General features: G+C 45.5%; 2 protein-coding genes across 2 annotated transcripts in view; both read left to right on the top strand.

Moving 5' to 3' along the window:
* arhgap20 (Rho GTPase activating protein 20) overlaps positions 1–1,804 on the top strand; it is a 20,286-nt gene extending 18,482 nt beyond the window's left edge. The window contains exon 15 of the mRNA XM_079733991.1: positions 1–1,804. This exon is cut by the window's left edge and continues 1,094 nt beyond it. Coding sequence (XP_079590117.1) covers positions 1–465 — 465 coding nt within the window. The 3' untranslated portion in view covers positions 466–1,804.
* Positions 1,805–8,062: 6,258 nt separating this feature from the next.
* LOC307073977 (radixin-like) overlaps positions 8,063–20,000 on the top strand; it is a gene marked incomplete at its 3' end in the record, with an annotated part of 21,208 nt that continues 9,270 nt past the window's right edge. Inside the window, exons 1-8 of the mRNA XM_079733949.1 lie at positions 8,063–8,188; positions 12,516–12,607; positions 16,730–16,813; positions 17,500–17,595; positions 18,184–18,306; positions 18,630–18,781; positions 19,133–19,216; positions 19,361–19,507. Coding sequence (XP_079590075.1) covers positions 12,596–12,607; positions 16,730–16,813; positions 17,500–17,595; positions 18,184–18,306; positions 18,630–18,781; positions 19,133–19,216; positions 19,361–19,507 — 698 coding nt within the window. The 5' untranslated portion in view covers positions 8,063–8,188; positions 12,516–12,595. The remainder of the gene's footprint in view (positions 8,189–12,515; positions 12,608–16,729; positions 16,814–17,499; positions 17,596–18,183; positions 18,307–18,629; positions 18,782–19,132; positions 19,217–19,360; positions 19,508–20,000) is intronic.

The raw sequence follows: 20,000 nt of genomic DNA, 5'->3' as shown, positions 1-20,000 counted from the left end.
CAGAACGCCACCACGTTGGTGCTGCAGCGGAACCTGTCCCCCACGACGCCCTCGACCCCCACGACCCTCGTGACCCCCGTGACTTTGACCCCCAGCTCCGGGGACGCGGACGGCTGGGAGCGGCACCCCTCCCTGGCCCGGCGCTCCTCTGAACCCTGCAGGGTGCCCCCCCCCTCCTACTGCCACACCCTGGAGCGACCCGGCGCCTCGCCAGAGGTCAAAGGCCAACAGCACGAGGCGGGCAGGCAGCGGGTTTCCACCGTGGGCCTGTCTTCCTCCGCCAGCAAGGCGGTCAGGGACTACTTCTCGCGGCAGGGCGGCGTGGAGGGATACGCCAACCAGCGCACCCAGGAGGTGGCGCTGGCACTGGTGCAGGGGCGGCAGGAGTGGGACCGGCGTCGCTGCAGCGACCCGCACGCCGACGACTTCGACCAGCTGTTCTTCGCCGAGGAGTCGTACGTGTAGCGGCGGACACAGCGACGGGAACACGGCCCATCCTGAGTTAAGACGGGCGGGTTGCTACGTGACGTTCTGGGGATTCCGTGAACGACAGAATGCACAGTGCTCCGCAGTGCTGGGGCTGTTGGCGAGAAGCTCCTGCTAACTGCACAGCCAAAGGTAGAACCTCAACCTCTGTGGGTTGAGGTGGGATCCAAGATAGCATCCAGCTAGCACCCTGCTAACGCCCAGCTATGAGATGGCTAGCACCTGCTAGGATCTTGCATGGCTCCGAATGGCATCCGGCTATCATCCAGCTAGCACCATGCTAACGCCCAGTTAGGATCTGGCTAGCACCTGCTAGGATCTTGCATGGCTCCGGCTAGCATCCGGCTATCATCCAGCTTACTAACAGCTAGCTACCAGCTAGCCCATCCTTGCTATATTGCTCCAATAATTGCAGAGGGACCCTTTCTGAGTACTCCCACATTTGGACTCTCTCAACACTCCGAGTACAGGATATTATTGATGTGTGACATCATCACTGGTCTCTGATTGGCTGCTGTCTTGCCAAACCCAACCTCCGTCAGGAAGAGTTCTTCAACGTACTCTGTGTGTGCCTCAGAAGTACACAAGTATCCGCAGTACTCTAAGAACTGAACTGTCTTTAGCGAGACGCCTGAGTCAGCTCGCTGATTTGTTAAAGGGTCCTTTTTTTTGTTGTATTTAAAGCTCTTTTAAAAGATAATTAAGTGTAAAGGAAAATGTACAGCAAAATGAACAGCCATTTATAAGTTGTATTACCCTTCTTAGCACTTCTCCATTCCCCACGGAACAGCCATGTCTTATAAACAGCCTGTAGTGTGTGTGTGTGTGTGTGTGTGTGTGTGTGTGTGTGTGTGTGTGTGTGTGTGTGTCTGTGTGTGTGTCTGTGTGTGTGTGTGTGTGTCTGTGTGTACCTAAAGAACCTTTCTACCAGTATCTGTGTTGTGTTAATTGACCATGGTCTTTCACCTAAAACAATACACCCATACTGTTTATTTCCTACATAATACTTCTCATTAGTGCAAACACAGTGTTATTATGCACCATATTATGGAAATTACTTTGATTGTTAAATGCACAGGTTGATACTCCAGGTAATTCCCTTGTAAAGTAAAAACACTAAATATTTGTATTATTGATGCTATAAGGTTAACTGTGTTCAACATGTATAGTTCTGAATATTTATGATCTTATAGATTTTATAAATAGACATTATGTTATGTACTTTTCAATGTTGTGTCATACAACGAAATCTAATTATGTATTTTTGTACATGCCAATTCTGCTGCTGTATGAATAGAAAGTAAATTTGCTACAGAACGCACCCTTTGTACATCTGTTACAATAAGATACAATAATTGATTAAAATAAACATTGCAAAATGATCCTTCTTCCTGTTAATTAAGATTTTGTCCACACTATTGTGTAATTTATTCAGACAGAACCTCATCCCACAACAAGTGTAATGGGCTGAATTAGATCACAAAAGAAAAGGATTTGTAAGATATTGTTGAGGGACACCCTCTGTTGCTTACTATTTCATATGAGATCTGTGTGTGTGTGTGTGTGTGTGTGTGTGTGTGTGTGTGTATGTAAGGTGGACGTGTGTCTGTGTGTTTGTGTGTGTGTTAAGTTTATATGGTTTCGGGTCTGAGTTACGTGTGTGGTGGAGGTGTGTTTGAGTTCTTAAGCCAGTCTCTCCTTGCGATGATGACGGTGATGATGATGACGTCACAACAGAGCCGGTCCGTGTTTCAGAGAGACGCGGTGTCTCCCTTCCAGCCGCTGCGAGACACATCTGTTCTAGACCGTCGGCCCATCGCCGTGCCGACGCACCCGCCGGGCAGCTTCTTGTTTACAACCCCGTGTTGCAACTCTGCTCCGGGGGAATGTGACTTTGGGTTACAGAATGTTTCTTTCCAGACGAAAAGCCACCAGCAAGAGGAAAACACGCTGACAGGATGAGAAGGACGTTCTCTTGGCCTGCAGAGGCTGCAGATAATTGCAGGTCTTCCTCAAAGAATGTAGGTTGAAAAACAACTAAATCTTCACAGTGGTTTACTTATGCATGGAAGGGAGAGAGAGAGACATACTGTGGCTCTTGGAAAGAATGTGGGGATCAGTTTGGATCTATCAGCTAAATTATTATTATTATGAATAATGTTGTTATTATTTTAATTAATGACAGTATTAACTGTGTGCTGTGGTTGTTGTTGTTTTATGTGGTGTACCCCAGGGCAAGCTTTTCATACTGGCAAGTTTGAAGTATCTATTGCTGTTGAACACAAATGTACTAAAGGACCGACTCAGTGGGACTTATTCCCCTAGGAGCCATCTTGGATCCATTCTGCACTCATCTCCCCCACCCAGCCAACGTTTAGAACCGATATGGCCCCCAGATGAGTAAGGCCAAGATTCAATAGAGAGCCTAAGTCCCTCCCCTTCCCGTTGTCCCCATGGGACCTTAGTCTGGAAAGAATATACACGGTAGTCAATGGCGACACTTTTCTTTTTTGAATCTTGTTTGAATTGTGCCATAAATAACACCAATGATGTTTGTCAAACTAAAAGATAATTTTGCAAATTTAAGATGGTCGCAGTTGTTCGCAAAAACAGTAAAGAAAAAAGGAATTTTATGGGAAACTGCTCAGTGCACCACATCTCTCGCCTTGCACAATATACATCACCAATGACAACATGTATCCTACCTGATGTTTTATCCAGTGACCCTTTCATCAGCAGGGAAGCGAAAACAACGAGCGAAACCGGGTTGGGGGCGTGACAATATCCCAGTTTGAATCACACGAATCAAGTATAAGTGTGATTTGCCTTCTAATGATTGTTTTCATGGAGCTAAACATTCTTTACTCGCTAAAATAACTTTTAAAATGACAAACATGTGTAATTTATGGCACAATTGGATCAAGTAGTCCAGAGTTTTTCCAAAAATAGGTTCCCTTGGTGGTCAACCGGAAAGGGCGGGACTTAAGCTCTCCATATTGGGGTATTCCAAACCTGTGGGGGGGAAGCCCTGTAGGGTCTCACTCATTGCCGTCCCACTCTGGGCTCTACAGGCCATCCTGCACCAGTGGGAAAGCAGCTTTAAACCCCCGGCCCACACTAACCATTTGAACATTTCTGTTCTCTTCTCCCACATACACACATATACCCACATACTGTATTCATGCACACACACACACACACACACACACACACACACACACACACACACACACAAACGTGTGTTGCAATAGCATGTGTGGGCTGACTGGGGGTCTGAATGTGACCTTCCGAGTGTTTGAAGATGACACTCATGTCATTCATCCTCCTCTTCATCACTTCCTTCACATCAGTCACGGTAAAAATGCAGCGTTACATTCCGTACCTGTCCATGACGGGTCAACTTTGAGGTTCCAGAATCCTTTGAACTAAACACACCGGAACCAGGCCGCAACTGCAATACGCAACACGCACGCTCACCGAAAAAACACTAATCAACGTCATCCATTCACACATTCAGACAACGCACCAACAATGAACTAGTGTGTGTGTGTGTGTCTGGTGTGCATCTGTGCGTGTGTGTGTTTGTGTGAACAGCCTTAAGCTCTGTTCGAGTTTTTCAACCAGATGTTTCTAGTATCTGCCTGTCAAAAAGATGATGTAACTGTATTTATGCTGCAGGACGAGACAAGAATCACACACATATGTTTCAATACATGATGCACTCTATAGAATGTGTGTGCGTGGGTGCATGCGTGAGTCACTGCAAATGCATTTGGTCAGAGAGAGAGAGAGAGAGAGAGAGAGAGTGGGAGAGAGAAAAGGACACGGTGACACCTTTCACCTGCCGTTCAGGTGAAATATACACATTTGTTCTCCCAGACTGTGACGGTAAAAGTGTCAGCCTGTACTCGTGCTGAGCTGAGGGGGGAGAATGTTTGTTGCCTATTGGGTTGAAGCCTTTAGAGGAGAACCAGAAGATTATCTGGTGGCAGCATCAATGAGAAGACCAAAGCTTAAAAGGGCAATACCGGTCTGGGTGATGAACCATCGTAACCATCTCTCCGGGGCCGGGCTTCCCCAGAACATCTGGCACCAGCGATAGTTTTACCGATTCTGCCTAAGAGCATTCCGATTGGGCATGCCCGCGACGAATGTCAACAATATCAATTAGGCGCTTTGGTCTTTGTGATGATACATTTTGGAAAGTACTTGTACGGCGATTCCCTTTAATGTTGTCCACAAACTGTAAAGATTGAATGCAACACAGCACGAAAGTGCTGTGTTGCTCATGATGCTCATCATGTTGCTCATGATAAATGCTCTTCAGCTGAATTACTACTAAGGAAGTAAATTAGACAAACTACATTGGTAACAGAGATGTTTTAGTGAAGCCAAGATTGAAGGTTATGGTGGTTTGATCAACAAGACTGGTATTGTCATTAAACACTGTTCTTGCATCACATTGTGTGTTTGTGCACAGAAAATGTGTGTGTGTGTATGTGTGTGTGTGTGTGTGTGTGTGTGTGTGTGTGTGTGTGTGTCTGTTTATAACTGTGTCTCTCCACTAATATTTTAACTATGTTAACGAGACGTGAGGTACGTAAAAGCTGATTTCCGTCAACTGTTCCTCTCCTTGTAAATGTTTACAGGGAGATATGATGAACTCCAAACAAATAGCAGAATACTCAGTCTTCCCGTCGTTCTCTGGACCTGGCTAACTCGGATCCACCGAGAGCTATTTATCTTGTTGGGACTACTAACGGGACACGCTGTGATGTGTATGGAAAGACTAGCTCCCAGAGATATGTATGGGGAGGATGATTGGGATCAGAACACTCTACCCATAAGACAAAAGACGCTTCTTGCATCTAGGCCTATGTATGTGTACGCTGTAAGAGGATATTGTGTGTTTTCAAGTTTTTAATGTGAGCCACAACTAATGGGATTTTCTTTTTGTGACCGATTTTTTTCTGTTCACTTAAAAAAATGAGGCACACTGATTCGAAATCCCGAAAATGACAAAATGACAACAAAAAAAAAGACAAAAAAAATACCCTTTGCTCCTATGCTCATATGCTTCCGAAATCGAGCCGGTCATTCGCGATGTATGGCATCGGGGTTTGTCATGTCCGAATCTCTTGGCCCTTTAACTGTGAGCCTACTACGTGTGAGTGTTTTACTTGATGCTGAGCTTTTGCTGTCATCTGGCGGTCAATCAGTGTTACTACTGGGTTGATTTCGACAGGTGAGATAAAAAAAACATATAAGAAAAATATATCCATATACAAACAATAAGAGTAGCCTACACCAAAAAAATTAAAAACCTTGGACAAGTTGAGGTAGATACTTTTGATGAAAGGCCAAAATTATTATACTTTATTGAGACTCACTTTAAATGACGGCTCGAAGATAAATAAAGATGTTACAGCGGTTGTTATTGTACATATATAGTCGCCAGGGGATGTTGCCATTGCGCCCGCAGCTCATGTCACTACTACATTTATCCACCGGGTGTCGCTGTTTACCCCTAACACATGGGTAGAGGGCGGTGGTACTGCTCCATGGAACTCACAGGAAGTACGCGGAAATGTAACCGTGTTCGATTAATTGGAGTTATCCTGCTGTTCACTTATAAATATGAGGCACACTGATTTGAAATCCCTCGGCGCTGCTTACGAAAACATCCGGTGCCAATATTAATCAAATCACCAGGCGGCCAGGTTTAAAGAGGAGGAAAAGAGGTCAAAGTTCACAAGACTAAAAGAGATAATCTAACCCCAATACGTGATCCTCTCCTATCCACTTCACTGTGCACTATGTGCATTAATTTTGGGTGGGATGATATAACTAGGATATTGGAGATATTTGTATTCATGTGTTAGTAGAGAGCTTTATTTAAAATCACTCATTAGGTTTCATTAGGTTTACTTGAAGCTATTGGATGCTCTCTCATCTCTGGGTCACGACCCATGTGCTGCCAAGGTCACAAGGTCATCGGTTACCGCAAGCAGGAGGCGTGTGGAATGGGTTAACGGTTACCATGGTGAAAGTCCAGCTCTCTTTCTTCAGAAGAGAGGAGTATAATCAAGGTACCAAACGTCACCATGGATACCACATCCCATCACAGTTTGAGAACGTTTAGCTCTTTATTGCTTTGCACACAACAGAATGTATGAACAATTTGTAACATTTCATCTATTTTGTTGTTATAAGTTTTTACTTTTTTTATAAGTATATCTTTAACATACTTTAAATTACTGCAACTTTAGGAAATTTGGAATACCGAAGTTTATAGTATTACACTAAAATATATTTACAGTATATATGTATAATCATTGCCCGAGTAGCATTAACACTGCCATGGTAAATGGTTACATTTTCAGTCTTTTAATCAAAGACTATAATCCAAAAAAGTTATATAAAATTATCCAAAAATGAAATCATTACCATTTTCACTAAAAGCATTTTTACATTACTTATTTTTGATTGCTCTATTTTGGGATAACCTTTTGGTCAATTATTTGGGGGATTTTTCATAGGATCACTTTTTGTGAAATCTTTTAGGATTCCTTTTTTGGATTCCTTTTTTGGATCACTTTTTGGGATCTTTAGGATAACTTTTTGGAATTTTTCTCTACTTTTTCTATTAATCTTTCAGGATTAATTATTTTCGATTAGCCTACATTTTGTGATTTTTTTTTGGATTCCTTTTTATTTATTCCTTTTTTGGGATTCCTTTTTTTAATACTTCATCATGGCTGTGCGTTTCCCTATCTTTCACAAGTGATCCCATCCAGCACAAGCTCAACTGGTAGTGCATACCATTAACACGGGCTCAGCGGTTGGGTTCCCTCTGTCTTCATGACAGCATGAAGCATCTACCAAATTTGAATCTGTTATATATTTGATAGATTTTGTATCTTTGTATCTTATCTGTTACATTAATGCAAAACTACGTTTCAAACCAAATACCACTTTTTAGGGTTACGGTGCTGATTACAGGTAAGAATCGAGGGGGAAAGGGCTGTCACTGGGGTAAGGCCGTGCATGTGGGCTGTGATGTGAATACCTTTTGTAAATGCTAGCAGTTATTATTAGGTATTCACAGTGTAGGCCTAACTGTGGATACATATTGTTGTTATTATATTTTTTATAATTATTATTATTACTATCTGGCATCCATTCCTTCATATTATGGACATATTATGAATGTGGCTTCATGTTCTGTTTAATCGTTTTCACTCTCATCATGTAATCAATGGTCTGATTATATAACCCTCATAATGAATAGTGATGTTTCCTTCACCTGGAGCCCCAGCGGAGCAAGTTTCCCCGGGGACACTGGAGCTAGAAACCTTACATTATGTTGTTGTGTATCTTATTTCCTCCACTTCACCCCACGTTAGGGGCCCACCGACCCACCACCATACACGGGGGGTCGATGAGGTGTCCTGGCCCGGAGGTGGATGAGGAGGTAGGCCTATAGGGCAGAAGGCGGGGAGGTGGGGGAGATTCCGCTCTCCACTCCTCTACCGGTAAGACTGTCAGCCATATTTCTGAGTCCTGAGAGAGAAGAGGTTCCCTGAGCAGACAGAACCGGAGGAGGAGGCTGCACCGGCCCGGATGTACACGGCACTGACTGTAGATAGACGAGATACTCCCGGGATACAGACGGGTCTCCGGGTACAGCGACTCCTTGGAGGTGAGTTATGTGTTTCTAAACACTTGTGATGAGGAGAGGGAACGGGGAGGGAGGGAGGTGGGTAACGGATCTCTTACACCGGCCGCTGTCATAGCGGCAGGTGATCGGAGCATTGCCTACTAAAACATGATAGTTTATGGATAGGCAGGCGGGCTGGGGTTGGTTTCTGGACCGCAGGACCGGTGTGTTCAAGCGGATCCGTTGTATTTATAGCCGTGTGGGACCGTTGACAGGTTGTCTGGACAGACCGACGACCTTTATCGGGGCTATGGGAACAAAGTTTTTATTTTCATCGCCAGCCACTGGTCACGCAGCGATGTCTCTAAAGGGATCACCGAGTCGTCTATTGGTAATAACCCGCATTGATATCAGATGAACGTGGTTTGGTACAGCCCGGAGTGGGTGTGTTTGTTTTGCCTGTCGCCTTCTCCTGCAGAAAGACGAGACCAGGTTTCTTGGGAGCTTTGCAACTTTACGAACGAAAGACACCGACGACGCTCCTGCATCACTGCGGGGTTTAGACCAGATACGGTATCGATAAGTCATATCAGTAGGCTATCGAAGGGTCTGTATTTAACAGAGGCTTCCGTCATCGTTCATATGCGAATACACTTTTGGTCTCGACATTGAACCTTAGAAGCGTCTCCACGGCTATTTAAAATTCCGCTATTTCTGGCGGTCGCCTCTGGAGATTACGCAAAATGATACAGCGCTCCCAACGTTCCAGAGTGGCGTTTTGGCGCACACGCTGTCCGGGAATAGAGCTCCGTTGCCCGTTGCGCACACACGCACTTAACGCATACAGCGCCTTGCTATCTGACAGAAACAGATGCCAAGGTGACGCGCGGGTTAATTAGCTCCGTTGATTGGCCGCATGGCACCGGGAACCAAAGTTTGATTGGCTGTTTGGTTGGTCGTTCACGGCCGCTGTTGCCCGTGGTTCGCTTTTCTCCCGTCCCCTGTACACCGACACGGGACACCTTTTAAAGGACGGTCTTGTGTTTCAGGGAGCGGTAGGCCTACTATTTATCTGAGCAGGCCGATATACATTTACATTATCACCAAACTAGCTGTTTCTCCGGCCAAGATAACCGTGTTTCATATGGCTTCTCCATCCGTTCAAATGCAGATGCCATGGTCTAGGTTTTGTTATCACTTGTTCAGTATTTTCTTGTAGTAAACACAAGCCTTAAATTAGTAAGTCTACGACTGCGTAGGTCTACTACAATACTACGTTAGTACAGAAACTCTGCACAAAGTAGCTGTTGAAGAAACTAGTTTACCTATACCGAATGAAGGGTATTGCAGGTTTCTTACTTTCCAACAGTAGCCTACTACTGTAGTCCTCAAAGAAGTATAGTAGACCTACATAGTAAGTATACAACGTTACTACAGGAATACTGTAGTAGTTGTGCAATCCTGCAGGTGCATCAGTTGTATAATGTCTGCAGAGAGCAGGCCGAAAGGTACCAGACATTAGTCTAGTAGTAGAGCAGTAGTATCTGCCTGATGTCTGATACCTGATCCAGTATCAGTAATCATTAAATCCTAACACTGGGGTGAGTGAGTTCCATGTGAGGTCACGACCCCAGACAGTAGGGGTTCTGTCGTGTCATGTGATCACCCCCCCCCCCCCCCCCCCCGCCCACACACACACACACACACACACACACACACACACACACACACACACACACACACACACACACACACACACACACTATATGGTACAAAGACAGCCTTGTGCTTCAACCTCTATAGCTACTGTTGTCACAGCTGTCGGAAGTGTTTGTGTGTGTGTTTGCTTGTGCGTGTGTGGTACCGCCAGAGCAGAGCTGAGGTCTGTCATGGCTTTACTGGCCCATTTGACCCCTAACCTCTTACCCTAATGCAACTATACTGTCTCCTAGTAACCAGGACGTCAGAAGGAGTGTTGGGTCGTGAACAGTTGATCCGTGATGAAAATCCATGTTTTATTTTTGGTAGGTAGTGTGTATGACTGGTCTGTTGTCCACAAGGTGTGGAGCTGCTAGTGTTGGTAAACTGGGTCAGAAGTCATTAAAATACAACTGCAAGGCACACACACACACACACACACACACACACACAAACACACTAACCCACAGATACAAAGACATGCTCACACACAGAAATACTCACACCCACACCCTGCCCGTTAAGAGGTTCATAGTGTACCCTGGACATTCTGGATATTGTGCCCACTAATGGGTCACCTGGAGAGTTTATAGAGTGTGTGTGTGTGTGTGTGTGTGTGTGTGTGTGTGTGTGTGTGTGTGTGTGTGTGTGTGTTCGTTTGTAGCCGGCACCCCCCCTGTTTTTCCATAAAGGTTCTAAGCCAATTAAATCTGCCGATGGGCAAGGACAACCAGTCGGTGAACGGAGAAACAACACGGCCCCTTTATTGGATTCACCTTAACGAGTGTACCTGCTCAAGGGATCAGGAGGGAGCTGACAGGATCAGGGGGAAGCTTTATCTTCTGCACGTTAATATTATATTCATTTTCCTAATGGAGGGGTGACTAGTTCCAGCTGGTGAACCGATGGCAACGAGGCGAGGGATCTGTTATCACATAGAGGAAGCTGTGTGTGCTAATCTTTTAGGCTGTGATTTGTTATAGCGGAGCACTCACCAGATCAATTTATTGTTATGTATTGAAATGATTATGCAAGGCGTGACTTGGTGATTCTAAGTGTGACTGGGACTGTGAGTTTCAAAGTTAAAAGTGGGTTTCACTTGAGTTCGATCAAGAAAACTCAAACAATCGTAGTTTAGATTGAGATTACATTGTTGTTGTCATTTATCTATCTTGTTTAGAAGATCTTGCGGTTCCTGACAAACAACATACATAAGTAACATATTGTGAAAATAAAATCTAGCATAACATGTATACAGTATATAATATTTCTCATTCAAAGGTTGATGTATAATATGTTAATAAAGAGGATGAGATGTTACTGCCGAGCAATTGCTTCATCTCTTTGTTCTCTGAAGCAGAACACACACCCGCTCACACGCACACATACACACACGCGTACGCACATGTTCGCATGCCCGCACACACATATATACAGACATGCACACACAGGCACACATACACACACACACACTCACGAACGCACATGCAGGCATGCACGCACGCACGCACGCACATACACATACAGACATATGCATGCACAAACACACACACTCACACACACACAGACACACACGCACACTATGCTTTGAGCTTCTCCCAGGGGTGAAGTACTCATCTAACAGGGTTCTCCAGATGTTGTGATGTTGTGATTGCCTCTCTGTTCCTCTGGTGCTTACTACATTTGGTCTGCATTCCCAATGTCGTCCAGTGCTACCTTCTAAATCTCGTTTAGTAGGAATGCACCCGCTGTTCCATTCCATTAATACTCCATAAGAAGCTCCATCGCCCACCAGGCTGCTTGGGGGCAGAGGATAAATCAGTGAGAAAGAATCAAACAGTCTTTTAGTGTTTCTTAGACTATGTCATCAGACATTTACTTATCACACTGCTATATGGACACCTATAGGGCATGTAGTCCATCGCAATGCATCATGGGAATTTTTGTTGCAGATTTTCCGTATCGAGAGGTTGTACTGTAAAGTCACCATAAATAAACCATAAGGCTGGGCTAGCCTAGTCTTATGAAAACCTTTTTTTGACACGTCCCGCGTGAGACATGCTGTGGCAGTTTCAAACATAACAATGTCTCCCCATAAGAAAAAGTATATTTTATGACGACTTCATGACTAACGTTCCAATGTTCCTATGGTTCCAAAATTGAGCAGTCGTTGCAACAAGAAGTACAAGCCCCAGAACTAATGTCATTGACCACAAACGCTAAAGGTTGTGATTGGTCAAATCATCAGTTGATGTCGCCTTAATACGATGAAGCAACACAGCTGTCCCTACTGGCCCCAATTCAACATCGCTCCCTTATCACAAAAATGCTGTTTGCCCTCTCTCTATTTCTCACGCTGTCTTTCTCTCTATTTTAATCTCTCCCTCTCTTCCTCCCTCCCTCCCTCCCTCTCTCTTTACACTCGTAAGGTGAAACATGGACGAATATAGAAATGCACATTCACAGGTGCCTTGAACTCTCTCTCTCTCAACCTCACACACACACACACACACACGCACGTACACACACGAATATGCAAACACACACACACACACACTATATTTACTACCCCCCTCTCATGGCCAAGACTGTGCTCTCCTCCTCTCTGTTTGTGTCTGTTGCCTGAGCCGAGGTTTATTTGTTGTTGTTTTTGTTGTTTTTGTATTCCCAGGCGCAGGCCGGCCGAACATCACGGAGGACTTCCTCTTCTTATTCTGGGTTTTATGAGAGCGGAACGCAGAGAGAAGAGCCATGCCGAAACCTGTGAGCTCCAACACCACACTAACACTATAACATCACCATGACAGGGCCAAAGGGGAGCGTCTTGACCCCCGGCAGTAGCACATCACCGACGGGACACGCAGAGGTCACTATCAGGACACTGTGAAATCACCAGCAGAAACTGCCTCCTTCTAGAAGCTTAATATTATTATTATTATGATTATGATTATTTTCTCCTGGCATTAGTTTGTCTTGGAGCTACCTGCTCCCACTCACACAAACATACACAAACACACACAAACAAAAACACAGACTGCTCTCAATCAATCAGAGTAATGCTGAATTAGGCCAAAGACAATTCGTGGGAAAGAAAGCGAGGATGTGTGATGGAAAAGAGAGAGAGAGAGGGAGAAAAAGAGAGCAAGGGAAAGAGGAGAGAGAGAGAGGGACAGAGAGAGAGAGAGAGAGAAAGAGAGAGAGAGAGAGAGAGAGAGAGAGAGAGAGTGAGGCAGGGAGAGAGAAAGAGAGCTAGGAATGGGGCCACGGAGTGCCTTGGAGAGGTTAAACATTTGCTTTGGCATTAGCCACTATGCTAGCTGTGTCAATGCTTTGCACCCCTGTTCAACGGTTAACCCTAGCTGGTTTCCGTGAGAAGGAATGTGTTCAGATGTTACTTCAGGGCGTCCCTTCAATGCTAGCTAAAAGGACAACTGTTTGTTAAGTAGTCATCACATTAGTACGTACGATTCTATGTTTTGGATTACCGAAACCCCCAAAGCACTTTTAAATAATGAACCATCACAACCATAAGCACAAGCAACAGGTCTATTGTGAGTGTTTTGTGTTTTGGCAAAAAATATAAAAATAGGACCATGGCAGCTAGTTAGACGCAGGCAGCCATTATAAATGAGTTTGGTCCTGGATTACAAAACATCCCCAGGGACATGCTGCCTTAATGTGCACTGTGTGTGTGTGTGTGTGTGTGTGTGTGTGTGTGTGTGTGTGTGTGTGTGTGTGTGTGTGTACAAACCCTAAGTATGGAAGACTATCAACGCTTTTTGATAAATGTTGGTCAAGCATCATGTACTGGTCGTGTATACAGGAAAGTTGTAAAACAAAGGTACTGCTCATGTATTCTGGAATGGAATAAAGAAAGAAAGAATAGAAAGCAGTCAGCTGAAACAACAACAATAAGGAACAATAAAATTATTTGAAAAAAATAAACAATTAAAACAGTTTCCTTCAAAGTAAACAAAAGGAACTTTCAAGTGTGTTCCTAAATATACTCTTATTGATTTCCAATAAACATCACTGTGTTTGTTTGTGTGTGTATGTGTGTGTGTGTGTGTGTGTGTGTGTGTCTGTCTGTGTGTGTGTGTGTGTGTGTGTATATGTGTCATGTGTTCGGTGTGTGTGTGTCTTTGGGAGAGTGTGTGTGTGCGGTGTGCCTGTCTTTGGGCTTGTGTGTATGGAGGGTGTGTGCATGCATATGTTCTGCGTGTGTGTGTTGGTGCGTGAGTGTGGGTGTGTGTGAATGTGTGTGCATGTGTGTGTTTCAGTTCTGGTGTTATCTCATGTATAATTGATGTGTGTTACGTTGTGCACATGTTGGCCACTCCGTGCGCTGGGCTCTGACTCCAACCCTCAGATAAAAATACCTTTTGAATAATTTACTAAGCGGTTTTCATTCCTATAATGGGAATTATGCAAGTCATTACATCTAATTACTGAGGGTGTGAGGTATGCTGACCTGCACTTCCCTCCCGAGCTAGTTCTACTGTCACCTCCACACAACTCCTCTCTCCTCCTGTCACCTCCTCTCTCCTACTGTCACCTCCTCTCTCCTACTGTCACCTCTCTCCTCTCTCCTCCTGTCACCTTCTCTCTCCTACTGTCACCTCCTCTCTCCTACTGTCACCTCTCTCCTCTCTCCTCCTGTCACCTCCTCTCTCCTACTGTCACCTCCTCTCTCCTACTGTCACCTCTCTCCTCTCTCCTCCTGTCACCTCCTCTCTCCTACTGTCACCTCCTCTCTCCTACTGTCACCTCCTCTCTCCTACTGTCACCTCTCTCCTCTCTCCTACTGTCACCTCCTCTCTCCTACTGTCACCTCCTCTCTCCTACTGTCACCTCTCTCCTCTCTCCTCCTGTCACCTCCTCTCTCCTACTGTCACCTCCTCTCTCCTACTGTCACCTCTCTCCTCTCTCCTCCTGTCACCTCCTCTCTCCTACTGTCACCTCCTCTCTCCTACTGTCACCTCCTCTCTCCTACTGTCACCTCTCTCCTCTCTCCTCCTGTCACCTCCTCTCTCCTACTGTCACCTCTCTCCTCTCTCCTCCTGTCACCTCCTCTCTCCTACTGTCACCTCTCTCCTCTCTCCTCCTGTCACCTCCTCTCTCCTACTGTCACCTCTCTCCTCTCTCCTCCTGTCACCTCCTCTCTCCTACTGTCACCTCCTCTCTCCTACTGTCACCTCTCTCCTCTCTCCTCCTGTCACCTTCTCTCTCCTACTGTCACCTCTCTCCTCTCTCCTCCTGTCACCTCCTCTCTCCTACTGTCACCTCTCTCCTCTCTCCTCCTGTCACCTCCTCTCTCCTACTGTCACCTCTCTCCTCTCTCCTCCTGTCACCTCCTCTCTCCTACTGTCACCTCTCTCCTCTCTCCTCCTGTCACCTCCTCTCTCCTACTGTCACCTCTCTCCTTCTGTCACCTCCTCTCTCCTACTGTCACCTCCTCTCTCCTACTGTCACCTCTCTCCTCTCTCCTCCTGTCACCTCCTCTCTCCTCCTGTCACCTCCTCTCGCCTACTGTCGCCTCTCTCCTCTCTCTTCCTGTCACCTCCTCTCTCCTACTGTCACCTCCTCTCTCCTACTGTCACGTCCACACACCTCCTCTCTCCTCCTGTCCCTGCTCCTCCTGTCACCTCCTCTCTCCTACTGTCACCTCTCTCCTCTCTCTTCCTGTCACCTCCTCTCTCCTACTGTCACCTCTCTCCTCTCTCCTCCTGTCACCTTCTCTCTCCTACTGTCACCTCTCTCCTCTCTCCTCCTGTCACCTCCTCTCTCCTACTGTCACCTCTCTCCTCTCTCCTCCTGTCACCTCCTCTCTCCTACTGTCACCTCTCTCCTCTCTCCTCCTGTCACCTCCTCTCTCCTACTGTCACCTCTCTCCTCTCTCCTCCTGTCACCTCCTCTCTCCTACTGTCACCTCTCTCCTTCTGTCACCTCCTCTCTCCTACTGTCACCTCCTCTCTCCTACTGTCACCTCTCTCCTCTCTCCTCCTGTCACCTCCTCTCTCCTCCTGTCACCTCCTCTCTCCTACTGTCACCTCTCTCCTCTCTCTTCCTGTCACCTCCTCTCTCCTACTGTCACCTCCTCTCTCCTACTGTCACGTCCACACACCTCCTCTCTCCTCCTGTCCCTGCTCCTCCTGTCACCTCCTCTCTCCTACTGTCACCTCTCTCCTCTCTCTTCCTGTCACCTCCTCTCTCCTACTGTCACCTCTCTCCTCTCTCCTACTGTCACGTCCACACACCTCCTCTCTCCTCCTGTCCCTGCTCCTACTGTCACCTCCTCTCCTGCTGGGACCCCCTCTCTCTTATTGTCCCCTCTCTCCTGTCTCTTCCTCTCTCCTCCCTCCTCTCTTTTCTCTCCTCCTGTCACTTCCTCTTTCCAACATCACCTCCTCTCTCCTACTGTCACCTCCTCTCTCCTACTGTCACCTCCTCTCTCCTCCTGTCACCTCCTGTCACCTCCTCTCTCCTCCTGTCACCTCCTCTCTCCTAGTGTGACCTCCCTCCTCTCTCCTCCTGTCACCTCCTCTCTCCTACTGTCACCTCCTCTCTCCTCCTGTCACCTCCTGTCACCTCCTCTCTCCTTCTGTCACCTCCTCTCTCCTAGTGTGACCTCCCTTCTCTCTCCTACTGTCACCTCCCTCCTCTCTCCTCCTTTCACCTCCTCTCTCCTACTGTCACCTCCACCCACCTCTTCTCTCTCTCTATCTCTCACTCTCCTTTTTCCTGTCTGTCTCTATAGCCCACTATATTTTACGATGAGTTGCGTCTAAACCAGAGTGCTGTAGGGGTCGATAAATTGTTGAGTCGTGTGCTTTTTTTGGGTGTGTGTGCCTGCATGTGTGTGTGTGTGTGTGTGTGTGTGTCCAGATCAACGTGCGTGTCACCACCATGGACGCGGAGCTGGAGTTTGCCATCCAGCCGAACACGACAGGAAAACAGCTGTTCGACCAGGTAACACACGCGCACACACACACACACACGCATGCACGCACACATGCTCGCACACACCTACACACACACACACACACACACACACACACACACAGCTTATTTATGCAGGACTAAATATAGAGAAAAATATAATGAGTAAACATAATCCTGCTTGAGGAAAATCCAGACATACCAACAGTATCAGTCTAGCCCTGCTCCAGCAGGTTCGTAAAAACCAACTGGACAGAATGCAATAGGATCCACAACTTGAGCATGTATTTATTTATTTATTTTATAATTTATTTAATAATAGTCTAGTGCATAATAGAAAATGGTGCATTGCAACAAACTGATGATGGTGATGGTTAGGGAGATATTTTGGTGCTGGCATGGTGATGTTTAGGTGCTGCCATGTTGTTATCATGGTGATATAATGGTGTTGTCATGGTGATATGGTGGTACTGTTGCGAGGTGATAGTGATGTCGTGGTGATGTCATGTTGATATAATAGTGTTGTCATGGTGATATGGTGGGATATGTCGCGAGGTCATGGTGATGTTGTGATGATGTCATGGTGATGTCACGTGATGTCATGGTGATCATGATGTCATGGTGATGTCATGGTGATGTGGTCTTCCTGACGGGGACATGCTGATGCGGTCATGGTGTTGTTTTGGTGTCGTCATGGTGATGTGTGTGTTCTCCAGGTGGTGAAGACAGTAGGCCTGAGGGAGGTTTGGTTCTTCGGTCTCCAATACACCGACAGCAAGAGTTACATCACCTGGCTCAAACTCAACAAGAAGGTGAGACTATAGACACACACACAAGCACACATGCACACACAAAGACACATCCCCCCACACACACACACACACACACACACACACACACACACACACACACACACATACACACACACACAAACACATAGATCCACATATACACACAACAACGCATACACACTGACACTCATACACACACACACACAGTAGTGTTGGGGGATCGGTGCCAGTGGCCTGACCCAAGACCTCCAGAAGGAACACAGGAGGCTGGTTATTTGCAGTGCTTCGGCGTTCCACCACTTTTAGTACCGCCCCCATAAGCTCAACAACAGGGCTCCCCACTTTAAAAATTCCCCCTGAATCACTGGATATTTATGTATGCGTGTGTGTGTGTGTTATATTTGTGTGTGTGTGTGTGTGTGTGTGTGTGTGTGTGTGTGATATATTTGTGTGTGTGTGTGCGTGTGTGTCATATTTGTGTGTGTATTCATATGTGTGTCTGGTATTTGGTTGTGTGTGTTAGTGTTGGACATTTCGTGTGCCTGTGTCTGTGATACTGTTGGGTTATGAGTGTGTGGGTCATATGTGTGTGTTTGTCTCCCCCTGCAGGTGACCCAGCAGGACGTCAGGAAGGAGAACCCTCTGCAGTTTAAGTTCAGAGCAAAGTTCTACCCCGAGGACGTGTCTGAGGAGCTCATCCAGGAGATTACCCAGAAGCTCTTTTTCTTGCAGGTCCTCAAAGAGCCAATCAAACCCTTGTATCTAAAAAATATTGATGGGGGCAGTAGACTCACATTACTTTATATCTGTGTGCCTGTGTGTTTATGTGTGTGTGCGTGCATGTGTGTACGTGTTTGTGTGTGACCATGCATGTGTTTGTGTGTGTGTCTGCGTGTGGGTGTATGGGTGTGTGTATGTGTGCGTGTGTGTGCATGTGTATGCATATGTGTGTGTACTTATGTGTATGTGTATAAGTGTGTGCCTGTGTGCGTGCATGTGTGTGTGTTTGTGTTTTGTCTGTGTGTGTGTGTGTTTGTGCGTGTGTGTGTGTACAGGTGAAGGAGTCGATCCTGAACGATGAGAACTACTGTCCCCCAGAGACGGCGGTACTGCTGGCGTCCTACTCCGTTCAGACCAAGTATGGAGACTACAACAAAGAAACACACACACCTGGATACCTGGGCTCAGACCGGCTGCTGCCCCAGAGGTACACACACACACACACACACACACACACATCCGCACAAACACACATCCACACGAACATGCACACATATCACTGCTATCAAAGTGCCAGTGTGTATCTGTAAACACATATATATATATATTATATATCTGTTACTGTCACCTATATATATAATATATATATATATATATATATATATATATATATATATATATATATAATATATATATATATATATATATATTATTAGAGCAGTATTTCTAGAAAACTGGAGCAATGTATATATATATGTATACATATATATATATATATGTGTGTGTGTGTGTGTGTGTGTGTGTGTGTACATTTTAATTTGTATTTATATATTTCTAGAGTACTGGAGCAACATAAGCTGACTAAGGAGCAGTGGGAGGACAGAATACAGACGTGGCACGAAGAACACCGAGGCTTGCTCAGGTACCCATCCCTCGGTTGCGTACTATTTACTAACTACTATATACTCATGTGTATACAGGGATGACTCTTATGTTTGAACACCTGAAGGTATTAATTAATAATTTACATTGAAACACGGTATAATGTATATCTATTGGCCTCCAGAGACGACTCTATGATGGAGTATCTGAAGATCGCCCAGGACCTGGAGATGTACGGGGTCAACTACTTTGACATCAAGAACAAGAAGGGCACGGAGCTGTGGCTGGGAGTGGACTCCCTAGGGCTCAACATCTATGAGCACGACGACAAGTACTGACACACACTGATGTACACTAACACACACCCTAATACACACTGCCGCATGCCAATACACACACTTATACACACTGATGTACACCCTACTGTAGACAAACACACACCCTAATACACACTAATGCATGCCAATACACACAGTAAGACACACTGATGTACACCCTACTGTAGACAAACACACATGACTACATGCTAATACACACAGAAAAACACACTGATACACTAACTAATACAAACTACTACATGCTAATACATGAAGAAATACTAACACACACCATAATACACGCTACTACATGCTGATACATACAGTAATACACAGTAATAAATAAACTAATACAGACTACTATATGCTAATACTCAAATAAATACTAACACACACCCTAATAGACACAACTACATGCTGATAAACAGAGTAATACACAAACTAATACACACTACTAAATGCTAATACACAAAGTAATTTGCACACAAATACACTGACTAACCTGCA

The sequence above is a fragment of the Pollachius pollachius genome (assembly GCF_949987615.1).
Source record: "Pollachius pollachius genome assembly, chromosome: 3".
Taxonomy (NCBI): domain Eukaryota; kingdom Metazoa; phylum Chordata; class Actinopteri; order Gadiformes; family Gadidae; genus Pollachius; species Pollachius pollachius.
Note: the sequence above shows the minus strand (reverse complement) of the source record. Positions and strands in the feature narration are given on the sequence as shown.